The 21,110-nt window shown below is 22.2% G+C and overlaps 8 protein-coding genes across 8 annotated transcripts in view, besides 44 other annotated features; 3 read left to right on the top strand and 5 right to left on the bottom strand.

The window, feature by feature from the left end:
- Positions 1 to 396: 396 nt before the first annotated feature.
- Positions 397 to 426: a sequence feature (AT_rich).
- Positions 427 to 1,070: 644 nt separating this feature from the next.
- Positions 1,071 to 1,095: a sequence feature (AT_rich).
- Positions 1,096 to 1,127: 32 nt separating this feature from the next.
- Positions 1,128 to 1,180: a sequence feature (AT_rich).
- A 306-nt stretch (positions 1,181 to 1,486) lies between these two features.
- Positions 1,487 to 1,519: a sequence feature (AT_rich).
- Positions 1,520 to 1,955: 436 nt separating this feature from the next.
- Positions 1,956 to 2,003: a sequence feature (AT_rich).
- Positions 2,004 to 2,147: 144 nt separating this feature from the next.
- Positions 2,148 to 2,189: a sequence feature (AT_rich).
- Positions 2,190 to 2,551: 362 nt separating this feature from the next.
- Positions 2,552 to 2,618: a sequence feature (AT_rich).
- Positions 2,619 to 2,884: 266 nt separating this feature from the next.
- Positions 2,885 to 2,937: a sequence feature (AT_rich).
- A 295-nt stretch (positions 2,938 to 3,232) lies between these two features.
- Positions 3,233 to 3,509: a sequence feature (AT_rich).
- A 55-nt stretch (positions 3,510 to 3,564) lies between these two features.
- Positions 3,565 to 3,586: a sequence feature (AT_rich).
- Positions 3,580 to 6,672, bottom strand: CMU_022730 (uncharacterized protein; the record flags this gene model as incomplete). The annotated part of the gene is made up of 1 exon (XM_002139581.1): positions 3,580 to 6,672. The coding sequence occupies one exon, from the start codon at positions 6,670 to 6,672 to the stop codon at positions 3,580 to 3,582; it is 3,093 nt and encodes a 1,030-aa protein (XP_002139617.1).
- Positions 4,635 to 4,680: a sequence feature (AT_rich).
- Positions 5,344 to 5,375: a sequence feature (AT_rich).
- Positions 6,673 to 7,003: 331 nt separating the features above from the next.
- On the top strand, positions 7,004 to 9,343 carry CMU_022720 (uncharacterized protein; the record flags this gene model as incomplete). Its single annotated transcript, XM_002139580.1, has 1 exon — positions 7,004 to 9,343. The coding sequence occupies one exon, from the start codon at positions 7,004 to 7,006 to the stop codon at positions 9,341 to 9,343; it is 2,340 nt and encodes a 779-aa protein (XP_002139616.1).
- Positions 7,758 to 7,799: a sequence feature (AT_rich).
- Positions 8,514 to 8,542: a sequence feature (AT_rich).
- Positions 8,695 to 8,749: a sequence feature (AT_rich).
- Positions 9,135 to 9,176: a sequence feature (AT_rich).
- Positions 9,322 to 9,420: a sequence feature (AT_rich).
- A 54-nt stretch (positions 9,421 to 9,474) lies between these two features.
- On the bottom strand, positions 9,475 to 10,116 carry CMU_022710 (uncharacterized protein; the record flags this gene model as incomplete). Its single annotated transcript, XM_002139579.1, has 3 exons — positions 9,475 to 9,705; positions 9,788 to 9,872; positions 9,938 to 10,116. The coding sequence occupies 3 exons, from the start codon at positions 10,114 to 10,116 to the stop codon at positions 9,475 to 9,477; spliced, it is 495 nt and encodes a 164-aa protein (XP_002139615.1).
- Positions 9,713 to 9,747: a sequence feature (AT_rich).
- Positions 9,884 to 9,932: a sequence feature (AT_rich).
- Positions 10,115 to 10,162: a sequence feature (AT_rich).
- A 15-nt stretch (positions 10,163 to 10,177) lies between these two features.
- Positions 10,178 to 10,255: a sequence feature (AT_rich).
- Positions 10,256 to 10,340: a microsatellite.
- Positions 10,341 to 10,405: 65 nt separating this feature from the next.
- Positions 10,406 to 10,541: a sequence feature (AT_rich).
- CMU_022700 (uncharacterized protein) lies at positions 10,476 to 11,564 on the top strand (the record flags this gene model as incomplete). Its single annotated transcript, XM_002139578.1, has 2 exons — positions 10,476 to 10,874; positions 10,974 to 11,564. 2 exons carry the CDS (start codon positions 10,476 to 10,478, stop codon positions 11,562 to 11,564), a joined length of 990 nt encoding a protein of 329 aa, XP_002139614.1.
- Positions 10,886 to 10,959: a sequence feature (AT_rich).
- A 21-nt stretch (positions 11,565 to 11,585) lies between the features above and the next one.
- Positions 11,586 to 11,619: a microsatellite.
- A 42-nt stretch (positions 11,620 to 11,661) lies between these two features.
- Positions 11,662 to 11,713: a sequence feature (AT_rich).
- On the bottom strand, positions 11,700 to 12,765 carry CMU_022690 (cell division control protein 2, putative; the record flags this gene model as incomplete). Its single annotated transcript, XM_002139577.1, has 2 exons — positions 11,700 to 11,781; positions 11,870 to 12,765. The coding sequence occupies 2 exons, from the start codon at positions 12,763 to 12,765 to the stop codon at positions 11,700 to 11,702; spliced, it is 978 nt and encodes a 325-aa protein (XP_002139613.1).
- Positions 11,790 to 11,864: a sequence feature (AT_rich).
- Positions 12,766 to 13,007: 242 nt separating the features above from the next.
- Positions 13,008 to 13,038: a sequence feature (AT_rich).
- Positions 13,039 to 13,072: 34 nt separating this feature from the next.
- Positions 13,073 to 13,153: a sequence feature (AT_rich).
- Positions 13,154 to 13,218: 65 nt separating this feature from the next.
- CMU_022680 (TPR repeat-containing protein) lies at positions 13,219 to 16,113 on the bottom strand (the record flags this gene model as incomplete). The annotated part of the gene is made up of 1 exon (XM_002139576.1): positions 13,219 to 16,113. The coding sequence occupies one exon, from the start codon at positions 16,111 to 16,113 to the stop codon at positions 13,219 to 13,221; it is 2,895 nt and encodes a 964-aa protein (XP_002139612.1).
- Positions 13,861 to 13,897: a sequence feature (AT_rich).
- Positions 15,307 to 15,332: a sequence feature (AT_rich).
- Positions 16,112 to 16,142: a sequence feature (AT_rich).
- Positions 16,143 to 16,148: 6 nt separating this feature from the next.
- Positions 16,149 to 16,190: a microsatellite.
- Positions 16,191 to 16,222: 32 nt separating this feature from the next.
- Positions 16,223 to 16,260: a sequence feature (AT_rich).
- Positions 16,261 to 16,444: 184 nt separating this feature from the next.
- Positions 16,445 to 16,532: a sequence feature (AT_rich).
- Positions 16,533 to 16,564: 32 nt separating this feature from the next.
- CMU_022670 (nucleotide-sugar transporter family protein) lies at positions 16,565 to 17,584 on the top strand (the record flags this gene model as incomplete). The annotated part of the gene is made up of 1 exon (XM_002139575.1): positions 16,565 to 17,584. One exon carries the CDS (start codon positions 16,565 to 16,567, stop codon positions 17,582 to 17,584), a length of 1,020 nt encoding a protein of 339 aa, XP_002139611.1.
- Positions 16,999 to 17,023: a sequence feature (AT_rich).
- Positions 17,331 to 17,351: a sequence feature (AT_rich).
- Positions 17,585 to 17,595: 11 nt separating the features above from the next.
- Positions 17,596 to 17,723: a sequence feature (AT_rich).
- CMU_022660 (uncharacterized protein) overlaps positions 17,721 to 21,110 on the bottom strand; it is a gene marked incomplete at both ends in the record, with an annotated part of 5,058 nt that continues 1,668 nt past the window's right edge. Inside the window, one exon of the mRNA XM_002139574.1 lies at positions 17,721 to 21,110. Coding sequence (XP_002139610.1) covers positions 17,721 to 21,110 — 3,390 coding nt within the window.
- Positions 18,261 to 18,298: a sequence feature (AT_rich).
- Positions 18,759 to 18,826: a sequence feature (AT_rich).
- Positions 18,867 to 18,938: a sequence feature (AT_rich).
- Positions 19,072 to 19,092: a sequence feature (AT_rich).
- Positions 19,329 to 19,356: a sequence feature (AT_rich).
- Positions 19,899 to 19,932: a sequence feature (AT_rich).

The following is a 21,110-nucleotide window of genomic DNA, read 5'->3' as shown; positions in this document are numbered from 1 at the left end:
GTAATTCTCTCAAATTTTGAGTATAGCAACATATCTACTCCTTGGCTAGAAATGAAATATTGTCTATAACTACATTGATATCTTAACCTACCAAAACTTCTATACTAAACTTCAGAAAATATTAGTAATCCAAAATATTAAATATGAAAAAAGTCCTTTTAGTATTTAGACTCCTTTGAATTCAACTTTTCTGTTTGATATTACTAAATAATTCACATTTAGTTAAACTTTGAAATTATCTGAGATTTTGAGCTTGATAAATTTTATATCTTCGTTATTTAATATAAGAAAAAGTTTCAGAATAATTTCGAATTTTATTTTATATTGTTAATTCTATGATTTTTTTTTTTGTTTCTAATTATAGATTTAAAGAAATTATCTGAAAGTATTTCCTTCTTAATATATTTTTAGTATTATTTTTTTTTTCTAGTGAATAACATGGCAAATACTATAATCAAATAATTTAGATAGTTTTGGATTACTTGTAGTGGGTTATTTTATAATAAAGATTCTTAAGGTTAAGGTTTCTAATATGAAATTAATTGTTTAAGAGAAGAAAACAAAGATTGAAGATAGTTCTGTATAATCTATAAACTAGTTACATAATTTCATAAATACCAATTCCAAAATATTTAGATTATAATTCTTAAAAATTCATTTCCTCTTCCAAGCTAATATAATCACACATTTTGAATTGAAATATTTTACTGTTTTTAAATAAAGGATTTTTTAATTATAGAAGTGAGTTTAACACTAAACTCTTGTTTAATAAAATAGAAATATTAATTAGAAATTAAGTCAGAAAAGTATTATGTTATATCAGTGATAATAAACAGAATTCTATTTCTTGAATAAAATGTCAGAACTTGAAATTTAATTAAAAAAATGACTAGAATAATTTGATTTTACATAGTTAATAATATGATCTTAAACTACCAGATCGTGTAAGATATCTTCAAATTATTGATATGCCAATAATTATTCTAAATATCCAAAATATAATATTGAATTTTTTCTTGTGAAGAAATTTTGATAAATTAAAGATTCTTATAGAAAATCTAATAGTCTCGTAATTTTTTTTTTTTTTTTTTAATAGGTTATAGACTACAACCAATTTTCTCATATACTAAAATTTTATAAATGAGAATTTTCATTTTTGAATAATTTATTATTAATTAAAGAAAGATCTAATAAATCTAAATTTTGCTAAATTATCTAAAGAACAGCTTGATATGTAATACTATATTACTCTGAAAGGTAAAAGTGTTGAATATTCATTAATGCTCTTGATAAATAACAATTACTTGCAAAGCCTTGTAATTTTAATAAATAGGAATAAATTAGTGCATATTTAAACACTCAATTCAAACAATTTAGTTTTAGCTTAAATTCCCGATACTTATTTATATTAAGGTGTAGACAATCAATTTAAACAAATATAGTATTCTCGAAGGACCATTAGATTTAGCCATAACAAGAGATAAACTAAAAAATATTATAATAAATATTAACAAATTTTCATTCAATTCAAAACTCAAATATTTGTAATTCTCATATTTTATAATAGGGTATGGAAAATATCCAAAATTTAACAAAAACAAATAATTAACTCTTAAATAAATTGCAAATTGATAATTTGGGGATATGTAAATTTATATAAAAGTTCTAACTTTCACCTTATAATTTGCAATTTTGATAACTTTTTTTATTTGTAGATAAACCAAGATAATTTGATATCTTGTTTACTTTCATATTTATGAAAGTCTAATAAGCTAAGATATAATTAGAATACAAATAAAACATTTAATAAATTCATTCTTTATTACAAGAAAACTCATAATTTAAAGGTCTTTATAGGATACTCAAAATATTTATTTTGAAGTTTCTCTAAAAATATACTCTTCTATAGTTTATATATTTAAATCAATATGCTACTATTTGAACCTCATTAGTTGAATAATTTTTTTTTAAAAAGTTTTAATTTTAGTATCTAAAAAAATTTTCAAGCTACTTTATCATCATAAAAAAGATTTATTGAGAGATGTAAATAATTGCTTATCGAATTTTATTTAATCATTTTTTTTGTTGGAAATATTCCTAAAAAATAATATAATTGAGTATTTGTAATATAATTGATAATAAACAGCATAATTTTATCTTATTTAGATTTTTTTTTTTAGTTTTTAAAAGATAATTGAGGTATCAGAAATTAGAATATCATGGAAATTAAAAACTTACAAATAGATCGCTTGAAATAAAGAAGGAATTTAGTTATTTCATAAGTTTAATAACAAGATTTTTTAGATTTAGAGTTATCTAATTACTAAATAAACAAAATAAAAAAATGATATATTAGTAAACTTAACAAAAATAACTCTAAAGATTAGGTAGATATATAGTTAATTAGATAGGTGGTGACATATTAAAAGTGTATCCAATAATACAATAACAGATCATTATAGTAATAAATAAAGCTAATAAAATACTAACTTTATACTCAATCTGTTCGATATTATTTCAATAAAGTTATAAAAAGATCATTACTTTGTAGTTTATATTATAATAATTATTTTAAAAGATTGATATATTTAGATAAATTTATTCTTTTGTTAAAATTTGATGAGGTACTGCTTGATAACTTAGTTGAGTATTAATAGAAATATGTGATGAAATGTAACTAACATTTTGTCAAAAATACCTTGCAAATTAAGTTATATATCTTAATTCTATATAAGGCATATTGATAATAAATTACATATAAGTTTAGACTTTTAATTATAACAAGAATGAAGTAGAGGATACAGTTAACATCTAATATTGCAATGCAATGGACACTTATACCTAATATTTAGATCTGTATAAAGTTTATATTTGATCTTGGTACTAATTTTTCTTTTATTAATAATATTATAAATATCTTTAAATTTGTTATAAAAAGGATTGAGGTATTATATTGAGTTAGTAGTAATATAAATTTGCTATATATATATCTTATAATCTCTTTTTACAGGAATTATAGAAGTATTAATTAATAACCTAGCTACGGCTATAAACAAAATTTATTCTTCATATTTATAGTATCAAGAAATCTAATATAAATGGAAAATTTCACATATATTTCTATTCTTAAGATACAAAACTGTTTAATTATCTCGATGGTTTAACTTTATTTGACAAATCTAACTATAATATAATATGCTCATTTCTGAATTATTAATCACATAAATAGTTCAATATTTATTTTAATTAAATTAATTTCTATTAATAACTTTTTATATACTGAAATATAATTACTTGTTATATACTAATTTTATAAAGTTATCAAAAATAAGTTATTCAAACTCATATATGTAACATTTCATAAAATAAGTGAATTCAAGTAATTTATTAAAGATAAATTTATATAAAATAATGTATAAATAATAAATTTTATTTGATTTAGAAATAAAAACCATTCAAATTTAAAGATTCCACTATTTTATTAAAATATATTTTAATTCATTATTAAACTTATTCTTATCTCCAGTTATACAAGTATAAATTGAATATCAATATAATTTCTGGATAATAATTAATATATTAAAAAGTTTGCTTTAAATAATCTTCAAAAATACCTCTTTTATCAATAGATAAATTATCTTTATTTTCAATATATAATTTTGTAGTTTCGCTTAGTATATTAAATAAAGCATTTGATGTTTTTTTCCATTCTATCGTATAATTCATATCTTTTTTATTGTTTATGTAGCAACATATTTGCATCTTATTTATATCTATCCATGTCTTCCATGTAATCTCTAAAGAATCATGAGGTATTGGATTGTAATGATCAAATCCATACATTATTAGTGTACGTATTGCATTTAATCTAACTTTTACAAATTCACTTTTATTACTTATTATTTTACAAAGATTATCCCATATTTCCATATATATTTTTAAAGTTGAAAAATCAGATTTTAAAAGTTCCTTGAATGTGGAATTCATAAATATCATTCCAATTGCATATATTGCATTCCACTTTAGTTTCTTTATTCGTAAAGATGTATCTCTTGATTGCTGAATAGTATTATTTAGTAAGTTTAACACCCATAAAAGTATATCATTATTATACTTTTCAAATATGATGAGTCTGGATATATAACCTAATACACGTATGAGCTGAGAATTACATTTTAATGTAATCTTTAAATTATCATAAAGTTTGTTATTTTCAATATAATATTTAAATGATTGCAACATTGAAAACCAATTTATTGAGTAAATAGAATATTTATTCAATTGATCAAATTGATTATTTCTTGGAGTATAGTTAACAGATATAATTGATGGAGCTGTTATACATAATTGTTTACGATTATTCAAATAATTCATGGTAGAATTATCATCCCTTTCTTGAAATAAGCTTATAGTAATTATTGAATTAATTACAATATTTTCAATATTAATGCTTAATTGATGTTTATTATTATTCAATATTTCAACTAATTTTGTTATAATGTAATTTTCAAGAAGGTTTCTAATGGATATATCTGAAACTTTATTATTTTTACCAAGTAATGTATAGAATATAGATGGTATACAAATAATTGAATCAGAATAGATATAATATGTCATTAAACATTGAATTGTACATATTAATAATTTATTATCATTCAAATTATTAAATATATTTATTAAGATTGCTAAAAAACTTGTTTCTCTATTATATATAATATCTTGAAACATATCTTCAGTATCTTGAGGAAATATATAGCTAAAGAAATTGAGTATATAAGGTAAAAGCTCCATATTATTCAAATATACTGTTTTATTAAGCGAAGGATATTTTTCAGATAATATATATTTCCAAAATTCTAGTTGACTTGAAAATATATAAGCTTGTAGTTTTTGTACAAAACTCCACAATTCATTATAAAATTCAGTTGTAAAATTTATTTTTCTATTTCTATTATTACAATTAATATCAACATTGTCATCCCAGTTTAAAGGATAATCTAATTCAATTGCCTCATTCTTGAAAAGTAACAAACTTCCCTTATAATTAATCGCAATTTTTAGTAAAGACTCTAAAATCTGAAATAAACGTAAATATATCATAGATTCATATACTTCAAAATTATCTAACAATAATATATTTAAAATACTAAAAAGTAAATTCTGGGATTCTTTTAATTCCATAGTTACTTGTGACTCATTTACATAAGGTATTAATAAAAATGGAGCTGTATCTAAACACTTCAATATTATATTAAGTCCTTCTCTAATATATAAATCTGGAGATTTATTATATAAATTGCAGAATTTAGAGTTACTTTGAAATATATCTGTGTGTTTCAATGCATTATTATCATTAATTAATATAATATATATATGTGTAGTTTTGATAGCATTAAAGAATAATTTTCTAAACAACTTCAAAATAATTTCTAGTGACAATTCTTGTAATATATTTGAATTTAATAAATTTGAAAGCAATTGAAATACAGGTACCATTAAAAATTCTTTCGTAATTGCCAAATTAAGAATTAATGAAAGTGAATATATAAGAGAATTATTAATATTTTGATCATTTATCCAAAGAATTGAAGGAGTTTTAGTAATGCAGTTTGACAAAACTCTTAATAAAGCTGTTATTGTGTCACTACAATATATATCTGAATCTAATAAATGTTGACCAAATTGTAATAGTAATATTATTAAATCTTTAATTATATCTGAAAATAATTGTGAAGTAGTAACAAAACTTGAATTTATTTTATACCCATTAAAACATTCCCTTATATTATTAGATCTCAGTAATGGACATTCAAATATTGCTTGAATACAATGAATAGATGCTACTCTAATCTTTGAGTTGTTACTAAACAATGAAATTGCAATAATTGGTACTGGATTCGAAATATTCTTCAATATTGCAATAAAACTATGTGATAGAATATCCAAAGTATAATTATTAGTATAATTATCACTTAAATTATTCCAAAATTTTGGATAAAGAATCATATTCCATTTATCTGTAAGTTCTAACTTATATATCTTAAATAATTTTTCAAGACATTGCAAAGATAATATTTGAATCTTAATATGTATTGAATGTTCAAAAGATATATTTAAAATATTATAAGGAATAGTAAATCGTAATAATAATAAAATAATAGATAGAGTTACTGTATTTGTTGCACATAATATACCAGTATTTATGTTAGTGCAATATTTCAAATAATCAATAGTAGCATTGAGATCTTTTAAAACTTTTAATAATAGAGATAGACATGAGTTAGATCCTTTTTCATAGTTAACATTGCTATCTTCATCATTTGTAGATCCATTTCCTGGATTTAATAATATATTTGAAGAATTATTTTCCAGAGAGTTACTTAAACTGATATCTTTATTATGATAAAATTGACAAAATTTCTCAAGTCCTATTTGAAAACATCTTAATATTAAATTAAGTACTTTAGTATCATTAATCGTATTATTAGAATTACTTTCTATAAAATTTATTAGTAACTTAATTTCCTGTAGTTCATTACATATACTTACTATTACTCTTGAATTTAACATAATATATTCATTATTAAGTTTATTATGGCCACTAAATTGTTTTAGAAAATGTTCACATTTATTAGTAATATTAATTATCCAAGTAGTATCTATTTCAATCATTTTTTCTTGTGTAATAGATTATTGTCAAATTTTTTTTTTTTTTGTTTTCTCTTAAACCATATATTCACATTATAAAAACCTTTTTAAAAGTATTGGTATATGTATTTAAAGAAAGTTTGATTCGACAATTAAAGTAGAAGAAAGAATATTTCATTAACAATTTTAATCATCATAATTTTTTTTTTTAATTAGGCCAAAAAATAATAAAAAAGGTACCTATTACTTAATTCTAATAACCGGTACCTTTTATATTAGGCGGGATATATTATTATTTAATTTGGCGGATCTAAATTTAATAATTTACTAAAGGAACTCTTGCTTTATAAATAAAATGACGGATAATTTAAATGAGAGCAACTTTAGAGAATATCTTACATACGATTTAGATGAAATTATTCCTATTGGGTCAACTGATATAGATAACAAAATCAGATTTAAGGAAATAACTAATAAGAGATCATTAGAATATTCACAAGGATTTAAATCTTTGTCTGCATATGATTTTGTATTTCCCTTATCTAAACAATTATGTAGTGATTCAATAACAAAAAAAGCTGCAGATATTATTATGGAAATTGTTGAATTTAGACTGAGACAAATTTTGCAAGACTCAATAAAATATTCTTTTAAAAGGGGTGGTAGTGGCCCCTTAAAAGTATATTCAAATTATACAAAGAAAAATTTATTATATATATCATTAAATGACTTAAAAAGTGCAATAACTTGTATAGCTGGACTTCCAAATGTTATTTCTGAAAGATATTCAGCAAAACAATCTAAATATTGTCCTTATATAACTTGTAATTCTAACCCTAAATATATGATAACTGAAGTAAATAAAGATGCATTTAGACTTTTCCCTGGGAGAGTTGCAGAATATTTTGTTTATTTTAGAAAATCTAATGTAAATTTGAATTTATTTATGCCAATATCTAATATAAATGAAAATAAATCATCTACAAATAATGAATTAGATTTTTTCCATTCAATTATATTACAAATGGATAATGAAATTCCTATTGAACCAATATTAAATATACATTGGCTCGCAGTAGATGGAAAATTTGTATCAGAACCTAACAATGATTTTAAATATATTTCAAATTATTTAAATAAAAATAAATTATCTAAATCAAATTCTATTATAGCTATTGAATCAGTATTTTATCAAAATATATTATATGACTCTAATATATCAGAAAATATGAAAATATTAATAAATCAGGGATTAGAAGGTTCACTTCCTGATGAACAAAAAGATTATTTAATATATTTAACTAAACTATTTAGACGTGGTTTTGAAGGATATTGGTATAATTCTTGGATTTTAAATTATAAAGGTCCAAAATGTTTATCTAATAAATTATGTAGATTAAGAGATGTATATGGTTTATCTGAGAAGGATCTTGATTCTATATCATCTATATTAACAATAGATAAAAGCTCAAATTTCAAAATGGATGATGATCATGAATATAATGAAAAACAACTTGAAATTTTATTACAAAAACAATTAATGAAAGATAATGGTAATATACAAAATCTTACAGGATTAGAACTTTATTTAAAAATTGAGAGATCATTAAATCGTTTAGAATCAAGTACAATGTTAGAACCACTATTGTCACATTTAATAAACTTTATTTATTATAATACTTATCAACTTTGTAATAATTTTCAAAATTTTGGGACTCTTCCTCCAGCAGGATCTATAAGGCTTATAATCCGCATTATTAATTCACTTATAAGCAATCAATATTGTTCAAATATTACTTTATATATACATTTAATTACTGAATCTTTATTAAAAATAATCATTGTATGCCCTATAAAGTACAAAGAATATTATAAAAATAATTCAAAATTAAAAGATATATCTAGATTTGAAAATAATCTAACTAATTTATCAAATATACAAATTTCAACTTTTATGTTAATTGATAATATTTTAGCAAGACAAGAAGCAGCTCAAACTTTAGAACGTATTATTATTTTATGTAAAAGAATTTTACCAATTGGTGCTAATAAATTAGTTAATAAATTATATAAATTTTATCAAGAATTTTTAATTAAAAATGTTTCTTGTTTATCAAAAGTTAATATATTTGAGATTGCAGCAATATATGGTGTTATTTGGGGAATTAAAGGTCTTGGAGAAATTGCAATTTTTACACTTTTATTACCAAGGCTTCCAATATTTCTTTCATTTTATCCAGATAATTATGATATGAAAGTATGTTATAGTTTATTACATACTTCATTAATTTCAATTATATCAAATATGGTCAATTCTATTTCAAATATATATAACAATATAAAAGATCACTTTACAAATATTTTATTACAACATTGGGTTAATATAATCAATAAAATATTTCAAATATCAGGAGATTCAGTTATTCCTATTTTTATGGCTTATTATAATAACAATCAATATGATTTACAAGAAACTGTCTGTTTTCTAAATAATTGTTTATTTAATAATTCATTTGATAATTTTATTACTTGTCCTATTTCTAAGAAAATACCAAAATTACAAACTGCTACTCAATTATGTAGTGAATATTTCAAAAGAGATTTACTAAATGAACAACAAAATACAAATTCAAAGTTTATTAAGGATAATGATATAAAACATCTCACTAGTTCATATTTATTTTTAATATTATAATTATTTATTTATTTCTATCTTATTTAAATCTTTTTTCTTTATAATATCTAACAATATATAATTATATAAATTAATATCACTTTTTTCTTTTCCATTTTAAATTTTTCACATAAAAATTTTACTAGAAATAGTTAAATCATAATCATTGAAGGGATCATATTTCCTGCTATTTTCATTGGATATGTTAAAATATATGCTTCATTTGTTAAACTTTTCTTTAATTTCCCACTAGTATTATTACTTTTAAATTCTTCTCTTAATTTGTTTATTGATTCTTTCATACTAGTTCTATTTCCAAATAGAGCATATTCAGGTATCTTAATATACTTATTATTTTCAATCTTTATAAAATAAGTCCCACTCTAAAAGTAAATTTTATATAAAAGTAATTTTATAATTATTAACTAATCAAATAATAGTGTTGAAATATTCAATAGATCATACCTCATATTTAATCCTAGGTCCTCCTGGTCTATTACATTCTCTCATTTCTATAAATTCTCTACTACATCCACTTTTATTAGGTTTTCTAAATTATCCAAAATTATATAAATCAACTTTTTATTTAATTTTATATATTACAATAATTCTTACCGTATACATTTTATTAGGGATTTTAATTCATTTATACAATAATTCCTTTGTGTATTATTTGAACATGCTTCTAGTTGTAGTTCTAAATCTTTACACTTTCTTGATTCTAAATTTGATTTACGTAGACATCTAAAATATTCCTTCTGAAGTTCATTACAAGTTCTAATATTAAGTTCCATTAAAATGTTTAATATATAATATTTAAGAAAGTTAAAAAAAAAAAATGACGCTTAAGGCGGGTTATTTTCATTTTTTTTATTTAAGATTTTTATTATTTTTATTAATATTAAAATTTCAGCTAAAATTTATTATTAAAATTAATAAATATAATCTAAGATGTTTTATATATATCCTATTATAATATAAATAATTATATGTATAATATATAATATATGAATAATATTTAGGTAATTAATAAATTTTGTGTGTATATATGAATATCACACAAAATGTCATTATAACTTTAAGATTTTTATTTTTTAATTTATATTAGAAATTATTTTGTTCTTAGTGAAGATTTATATATTTATTATATATAATGAAGCTAAATAGATTGAAATTATTTAATATGATATTTTTGATAATTATATATATTAGATATTATCAATGTTTTGAAAGATTAAAAATAACACCTTATATTATTAAACAATTAAATGATGGTGAAATAACACTTACAGAATTATTAGACCATTTCATTGTACCAACTGATATTATAGTTTCATATTTACAGAAAGTATCACCATCATCTCAAAAAAATCTACAAATTGACTTAGATGGTATACTTGCACAAGTATTTGAAATAGGAGGAACTGTATATATAGGTGGTATACCACCAAAACAAGAAGATAAATTAACAATATATGAAAGATTAAGAGATTTATCTGATCCAGGAAATCCTGGAAGAAGATGGTGTTGGAAATTTGTAAAACATGTTCAAGTAAGTTAATGTAAATTATTTTTACAAAAATTAGTAAATTAAGATCATATTATAATTATTATTAAGACTATTTTATTTAAATATACCTTTTTTTTTTAGGCACCTTATAATTGGGGTCATATTACAAATTTTGAGAATTGTGAATTTGCAGGTGATGATGCTAGATACCAAATTACAGAAGATGCTGCTTGTACAAATACAGGAGGAATGGAAGTTAGTTCAATTTTTCAAGGCACCTTCACAAATTACGAATTATCATGTATCTCAAGAAGAATTGCAAGATTATCATCTGCTGATTCATGTTGGATTGTAGATAAAGCAGTAAATGAAGAGATGATTCATAATACTGACATTCCTTTACAGAGAAGTACCCCTTCACCAATGAGAGTAAAAATTTCCACTAAACCACATATAATATTAAAAAGACTTTTTGGAATTGAATCACAGGCCTGTAATCCAGAGAATCTCGTTGCTCCATTTAAAGGTCTTGATGGAACTGCTTTGATTGCTTCTAGATTTAATAGGGCTGCAGGAGGTATTGAACATTTACAAAGATGTGATGGGTCACAATATATAGAAGTACTTGTTGAATTAGAGGATAATTCATATGGAGATATTGTTTGTATACCAGATCCTCCTCATCCAACATGGTTATGTTCAGGTCCAGGAGTATTTTGTAAACCATTTTAAAAATTATAACAAAATTAATGAATATATATATATATATATATATATATGTATACATTTCTTTTTTTTGAATAAATAATCTAACAATGAGTGCTGTATCATAATTTATATATACAAATATATATTCTTTTTTTTTTTTTAAATTTTAAATTCATCAAACCATGGATTTTCCAAAGCTTCCAAAGCTGAAATTCTTTTATTTGGATCGTATAATAACATTCTAAAAGGAAATTTAATATAATTACTAAAGTTTTATTTAGAAAATAAAAAACAGTTTATAATTTTATAATTTTTAATATTTAACTTACCTTTTAATAAGACATTTTGCATGATTATCTTTAAATAAATCTTCATTCTTGCCACTTTTTATTAATAAGTTATCTATCCAATAATCATTAATTTTCCAATGAGGCCATTCATTACTAAAGTCAGGAAGTGTATTAACTTCATTCCATACATCTTTATTAGGTGTGCCAAGTAACTGAAATATTTTATATAATGTTGCTATCTCAGAATCACCCCAAAATATTGGTCTACCAATAATTAATTCAAGAAATATGCAGCCTATACTCCAAATATCAACCGCATTTGTATAATGTTTCATTCCTAATAATAATTCTGGTGCACGATACCATAACGTAACAACTTCTCTAGTAAGAGTTTTTAATGGGAAAGAATAGAGTCTTGCTAGACCAAAATCTGCTATTTTTACTTTTGGATAATACTTATTATCTGTAACAAGTATATTTTGAGGTTTTAAATCTCTATGGACAATTCTTCCAGAATGTAGATAACAAACCCCTTTTAATATCTCATAAATTATATATTTAGCTAGACTGTAAGGTAAGATTTTTTGTGGAAACATCCTAATAAAACGTTTTAAGTCATATGAAATATATTCAAATATTATATGAATACTATTTTTAGCAATAAATATATCCAATAAATTTACAATATTAGGATGATTTAACTCTCGTAAAATAGATATTTCTCTTAATGTTGTTGTAGTAATTTCCTCAGTATTATTACGGAAGTACTTAATTGCAAATGTTTTACCAGTATGTTTACAACGGCAACGATAAACTACACCATAAGTACCTTCACCAACAATTTCTAAACGTTCATAATCTCGTAATACTTCATTATTGGTTTCATCATCTGCATATATTATTCCATTAGAGCCACGTAATAATTTATGCAACATAAAAATTGAGAGAATATCAACATCCCAAGGTTACAACAAAATTAGAAAAAAAGTTGTAATATAAAAACCAAGTTCTTTAATTTCCATACAACTCTCTTATACCCATTTAATGATAATAAGAATCTAATTCTTTTAAATATAATTCAAAGTTTCAATATTTACCCCATAAATTTGTCTACACACGTGTAATATAATTTGATTAACATGCAAAATACCGGTTATACATTCTATACCGGCCTTGCATATAAAAAAAAATATTAAAAAAGAAAAAATGCATACATATGTTGCATGCAAAAATTCAATTCACTTTAAAATATTTAGAATTTCTTAAAAAAATTAATTTAAGGTAATAAATATAGAATTATCTGAATATAAAAAAAAAAAAAAAGAGATATTACTCTACTTTATGTCTTTTTTTTTTCTTTCAAGTATCTCTATAAGAATAACAGTGTCTTAATTATATAATAATCTAACTGGAGCATCAGAAGATTGTTCAATAGCTTCCCACCATGCAGTATATCCTATTGAATCATCTAATCTATAATTAAGTTCAGTGTCTTTACATAATTTTCTAAATTTATTATTTGCTGTTTGTAAACCAATACATTGAATTTTAGAAACATAGACTTGGTTCTCAGTATTAACATTTAAATCCCATACTGGACCTTCTTTTCTCAAGGTAATATCTGCTTGACTGCATTTAAAATAATATTCAATACAACATTTTTCCCATGGGACAATATCAAGATCTATTTTGCACTGTACTTCATTTAAATCATTAAAATTAGAAGTATCATCATCAGTTTGAAATTCTATAAAATAATTATTAGTTAATTCATCATTATTTAGATCTGTATTATTTCCACTATTATGTTTTATTGAAAGATAAGATTTCCAAGAACAATAAATAACTCGATTATTTTTACCATTTTGATCATTCTTTGGAGCATATATCCATATAAGAGTACCATCAATACTAATATGAATAGAAGATAAACATTGAATAATTCTATAAAATATTTCATTATTAATATCTTGATAATTTTCATCTTCAAGTGGTAAGAAATATTTTACATTAATACTTCTTAAAGTTCCAAATTTTTTTAATATATTATACATTTGAAATAATATAGTTTCGTATTTTACTGGTGAATAATCAAACCATATCGTCTTAGATGATTTATGTAATGATAATAATTGATAAGCTTCCATAACACAATTACAAAATGGTGATCTAGTCATTACATGTTTATTATATTTCCAAATAACTTTAAGGTATTGTTTCATCATATTAATAGGAATATCTAAAATTACTGCTTCAATATCTGGTCTTGACTCTAATACAGAAGATAAATAATCAAAATTATCTAATGAAAAGTCTTTATTACCATCAAAAAGAATTAATTCATCAAGATGATGGTTATTATATCCAATATCTTTAAAATATTTATATAAATCAAGGCATTTATTATATGAATTTATTATTGGAAAAATTCCAATACAATTATACATTGTATCAAATTGTAATGTTGGTATTATATCCATAAATAACCAACTAGTTGTACATCCTATTATTATATAAGAAATACTTTTAGATAAATCTAAAAATTCAGACCTAAAGTCTATTGCTGGTTGATACTTATCATCTATTTCTAATGCTTTTTCGCAATAATATTTGGAATTAATCTGATCTTTTTTGGATTGGTAACATTTAGCAAGATTAATATATGTTGATGGATGAATAGAATTAGGATATAATATTAGACTTTGTTTAAAATAAAAAATTGCTTCGGAAACAAAACCACTTTTTAAACATACTTGTGCTAATATATCACATACATCAATTGAAATTTCTAATGGATATATATTTTTATAAACCTGTTTTAAATCATATAAAATATCACTACGCTGGCGAATATTTAGATTATTTATATTATCTAATATTCCTCTCCTTAACATCCAAAAAACATATGGATCATGTCCACTACATCGTAATATACTTAAAAATGTTTTTAATTCAGGATTGAAATGATAACAAATTTTATTTGTTAAGTCTGTATTATAATTTAAAATATTCCTTGTTTCAAAACTTCTTTGAATATTAAGTAATGTATCAGGAATTAATTCATCCATTGAATCTATAAAAGAAGCAATAGTTCTTGGTATATTTGACTTATTTTTACCTGATATACAAGTAATTTGGAAAGTATCTTTATATCTTGTTGCAATAGAATATCCTCCAAGAAAATCAAAATATAATTTTATTGCATGTAAATTTACCATAAAACTCATACATCCATGGATAGCAATATGTGGTATACGTATACTATTAAATTCAGATTCATCTGGATATCCTTTATCACCAATTAATACAAGTAAATTCCCATTACTAAATTCATGAAAATTTCTTAACATTTTTATAGCACCAATTGGTAATACAAAAGATAATTTCCTATTATATGAAATATATGATTTAATTACGGATCTCATTATTTCATCATTTTCAATATATTCCAATTTATTATCACTTTTAATATCTTCTAATATATTATTATTATTAAAATTATCTATCACATTCATATTCTCATCTCTGTTATTTAATATAGATTCATTTAAATCTACTTTTAACCAAGACCATTGTAATGACATTCTATTTGTAATATCTGGATGTGTTATATCATCTTCTTTATTTATAGAATATACTGAAACTAATGATCTGTAAATATTATCAAAAGATTCTATTGCTATTGAATCTGTTAATAATGAATCTAAGACATAATTACAAATTAAAATTATTGGTGAATCTGATTTTATCTTTTCTTTTTTATCAGTTCCAATAATTATGTCATCTGGAGTATTATTATTTGCATCAAATAGTGCAAAATCAAGCCACTTTTTTTCTGAAAATTCATTTAAAACATTTCCTTTATCTGATAAAAAGTTAATATTTTCTTTAGTGATATCAGTAAAAATATATTTAAAAGGTATATCTGGATATCCTAAATCATTCCATATTATTTCATACTTCTCTAATGCTCTTAAAACTATATATGTAAATCTACCATGGCCACCGCCAACTTCAATTATTTGTACTTTTCTAAAGTCATTATTTGAATTAAAGTCAAGTATATAATTATGAATTAATCTAGCATAACATTTTGCAAGACGGGTATTTGAAGTAATAAAACTTGGCACTTTATTTTCACGCCAAGCATCTATTGATTTTACTTCATAAAATCTTTGTAGTATCTTCCATAGACAGGATTTTGGAAGTGGAGTAGCTGGTTCTACAAGAAACTTAGAGTTTGGATCTTCTTCAATTACTGCTTCTTTACCAATTGTAGCCATTATTATTTATTAATACTTATATATATTAACAATATTATATATATATATATATATATAATATATATATAATATTTATAAAAGTAAAGGTCAACACCTTAATATAAAGGTCTTATAATATTTTAAGATATCAATAATTATTAATATTATCTGAATTTAGGAAAAATAAAAATTTAAGGTATAATCTTTGATATTTCTAATATTTACTAATTCTTGGATTTGTGTGGACTAAATCTTAAATAAGCGGGACATTTATTTATTTCTATTAGATATACTACTTATATAGTATGTTATAGTGGGGGGATATTACATTATAGGATTTCTATAAGGGTTGATTATATTAGTATAAGTAATAAGATTATTAATTTTTAAAACTATAGTAATAATAAAATATTCTATATAAGTAATTTTCTATTTATTTACTTAGACTTTTTTTTTATATCTAATAATCAATATGAATGGCCAAGTATTAAATATATTATGTATATTTGGTATATATTTCTTTTTTATTCTATATGGAGTCGTGCAAGAAAAAATACACAATTTGGGTAATAGAAAGATCAATGATCATTTTCATTATAACTTATTTCTTGTTTCTTGCTTCTGTTTGGTCAATAGTATTGTAAGTTTATTTATATTGTGGGTCAATAAAAAAAGATATGCAAATATAAATAAGGATCCAAAAAAAGTAGATGGAGATCAATTAAATAATCAATATCATGACAATTCAATCTTAAATATAGAAATTGGATGTCTATATGAGATATTATTAACTTCTATAACATATGTTGCTGCAATGGTATTAACTAATATTGCACTTGGTAAAGTAAATTATCCAACTCAAGTATTAGTAAAATCAGCAAAATGTGTTCCAATAATTGTAATTGGTTTATTATATTTTAAAATTAAATATCCCTGGTATGATTACTTAGCAGTTATTACAATAACAATATCATTATCATGTTTCAATATGATGCAAATACAAAATAAACAAGCTGATACAAATCAAACTTTATTTGGTATCGGATTATTAAGTCTATCATTATTATGTGATGGTTTAACAGGTCCAAGGCAGGATAAGTTAATATCAAAATATAACATTTCTTCAAATAAATTAATGTTTTATACAAATTTGTTTGCAACCATAATGTGTGGAATATTATCATTAATAATTGAAGGCTTTGAACCATATAGATTTATATTAAGATATAAAGACAGTGTTTATTTTATTTTATTATTATCATTAACCGGAACGTGTGGTCAATTTTTTATTTTTCAATCTCTTATTAGATTTGGCTCTTTATATCTAGCAATAATAACAACAACAAGAAAATTTTTTACAGTATTATTATCGGTTTTACTATTTAATCATAATTTATTATTTGGTCAATGGATTTGTGTAATATTAATATTTATTGTATTAGGTATTCAATCAATTTATTCAAGATTAAACGTGAAGATCAATAAAGAATAGAGAATATAGTGATTATAAATAATAATTTATATAAATTAATAAGACATTAGATATATTAGATAAATATTTTGGATAGATAATTAGATCAATTATATGTTTAATATTCTATTTAGAAATTTATTTATATAAATATTAATTACACTAGATATACTTTATTTCTATTTACTCTATTGTTTTGTTGATTTTTTAATTGTAATCTTTTTAATTCAAGTTCTTCTTCTTTTTCTTTAATAGCAGCTTCAAGAGAGGATGCATGTAGAACTTGTGCCATATTAGATTTATTAGATGTATCTTTTAATATTCTTTTTATTCTTCTTAATAATTGTTCATCCCTATTAACTGTTACTTCAAGAAATTGTAATTCACTATATAAATTATTTTCCCATTCTGACACAAAATCAGAATAAAATCCACTATTATTAACTGATAATTTCATATTTTCATATAATTCCCTAAATCTATCAATAAAGCATTCAGCTTCATATTCTGCCCATTGTTTAATAGAATCAGGAGATGCAGACCATTGTTGATCAGATATATCAGCTACATGAATTGGTGTATACATATCATCTGATTTTTTACTTTGAGATTTTTCAGGATAATTTCTTTTATCAATAATATTATCAGAATCATATTCTATTCCAACTTGTCCCCATAATTGCCTTTCAGCCATTTCTAAATTTAATATATTTTTTTCTAAAGAATTATTATTTTGCTCATTTCTATATTTATAAGAACTCTTTACTATAGCAATGATTTTATTTAATTCATTATATTCTTGTTTACTTAGCCATAATGCTCTTAAGATTACTATACTATATGCTGGGATTGTAATATAAAATAATCCTGAAACTAATGGAAATATAACCATTATTGTAATATATTTTTGGCATTCAAATGCTTCAGAATAATTAAATGTACCAATTAATAATTGAATAACTCCTTTATATATACCTACAAATGTTTTATATTGTGGAATACAAGTTGAGTATGTAATATATAAAAGTAACATTAATCCAACAAATATTGTTGATTGAAATAGGAATATAAGAAATAATGCTAGAAGATACTTATATAAACTATGTATAAGTAGACGAAAATTAATTGAAATATATGCCAAAAAATTTAAAAGTCTAATTGATAAAAGCCATAAACATATAAGTGTAACCAATACAAAATTATTAGATATATAACTATATGTTTTAGTTATATTAATATATTTACTATTATAAGTATTAAATACTTCTATTGAAAATGCACAATAAAATCCAATTCTGACTAGAATAATAATTATTATTACTATATCAAGTAATCTTATTTTACTAGAAAAAATATAATTTAAAAAACAAAAAATCCAAGATCTTTTGTATCTTCCAGTTGAAATAGGAGATTTCTTATAATAAGAAATAAATTTCTTACACTCCAATGAAAATACAACCAGATATCCAATAAAAACAATGAATATTAATACTTCAATACATATATGGATATATAAAAAAATTTTATTTCCTGAAATATCTGCTATAAAATTTTGAGTAGCTTTATATAAATTTCCAGAGAAATCTGATACAAATGAAAGTGAAACAATATTAGTTAATTGATATTCCAGAAGTAAATTAGTTAGTAGTACATCTAAATATATTATTTGGTTATTACCCAATAATATATATAAGATACCCAATATTTTATTAAAGAAATTTTGAATAGATTGTTCATATGATAGTATTATTGAATAATAAAAAGGAAAATTTAGAATTTTATTATTAATAAATGTCATATTAAGATTATCAAGTAATAATTTATTATTGTTATCTAATTCTCCACCAATATTTCGATAATTAGTTTGAAAATTGAATACATCTATTAATGATGAATTATTAGATTTTATTATTGATATATTTTTAGAATCTTTTATAGGGACTGCTCTAATTTCAACACCTAAAGCATTATTATTATCACTATTATTAAGTAAAAGATTGAAATTATTAATAATAACTGGATCGGAATTATTAGACCTATTTGGAAAAATATTATTTACTTGACCTAGTTGAGTTGTATTATATAAAAGATTAGTAATAATTTCAGTAGACCAAAAAGTAAGCTCATATGGAGTATTTGATGTAATAAAATCTAAAGATACTGGTTGTTTAAGATACACTCCTTTAGGAATACCAAGTTTATAATTATAACTTTGTAAATTAGTTTGAATAGGTTTAAATATATTAGTATTTATATCAAGAAAAAATTCATCCCATGCAATCACATTGACTGAACTAGATAGCAAACCTATTTTAGTTCCTAACACTGTTGCAGCTATTATAGATATAAATATTATAAAAATTAATATAGAAAACCAAATACTTTCAGGAATATAATGAATTTTTTCAGTAAATGTAAGTATATTTTCAATATTTGGATTTGTTTCACCAGCCATGACATTATTAATTAAGAATGGTAATTCATCATCATTTTTTAATACATTAGAATTAATATTTGGATATGATGTATCTAAATTAGATGAAAATGGTACAGATGGTAAATATTTTTTATAAATGGAATTTTCCATATATTCTATCATCCTATACATAAGTTGATAACTAGTACTTATTTTTTTAGAATCACCAAATTCATTAGCTAAAATTCCTGGTAAAGAAAATATAGCTCTACCATGTTTTAAAACCATATTGTAATATTCATACACAGCTTTTGTTTCCAATGATTTAGCTAATGGTTCTTCAGGATCATTATTCAATTCACTTTTTAGAGAATATTTTAATGGTGTATCTGTATTATTTTTTAACCCATCATATTGTCCTATTTCTTGTAATATTACACTAGATCTTTGTCTAGAAACAGGTTTATTTAAATTTCTTGAAGCTTCTATAGTATCAAACTTTTGTAATTGTATTTCTTGAAGATTTTTTGTAGTCATAAAAAGATTTTTAGAAGTTATTTTGTCCCATAGTTTTTCAAAAGTAGTTGGTTGGATCATAAAGCTTGCAAATCTACTTCTAAGCATTGTAAGATCTGAAATTTGAGATATTCTTTTATCTTGATCATTAATTTCATTATTTGAAGTATTGTATTTGTGACTTTTTATTTTATTTACATCATTTACTGTTTTTTTATTATTATACCATTTATTAGATTCAAAATTTATTAATTTATCTGAATATTCTTCAGGATCTATACTCCAAGGAGACTTTAAAAAAAACAGTTTTTTTGAAGTTGTACAATTTTCCCAATACCAATCTATAGTATCAATTGTTGAATTATATATATAACAAAAAACAGCAGTTATAAAACTTGGGAATATAATTCCAAAGATAGATAATAGTGGTATAATAAATATTGCTGCATAAATTGGAGAAGTTATTACTATATTCCATAGTGATGAACAATCACCAACAAATACCATAAGAATAAATAATATAGAAGATCTATATTGACTAAACTCTTCAATTATATTTCCAAACAAGAAAAACCCTATTACTGCATAAAAACAAAAAAATAAAGATCCTACAAA

This window comes from Cryptosporidium muris, genomic scaffold (genome assembly GCF_000006515.1).
Source record: "Cryptosporidium muris RN66 scf_1106632353999 genomic scaffold, whole genome shotgun sequence".
Classification (NCBI taxonomy): domain Eukaryota; phylum Apicomplexa; class Conoidasida; order Eucoccidiorida; family Cryptosporidiidae; genus Cryptosporidium; species Cryptosporidium muris.
This window is presented reverse-complemented; position numbering and strand designations above follow the sequence as displayed.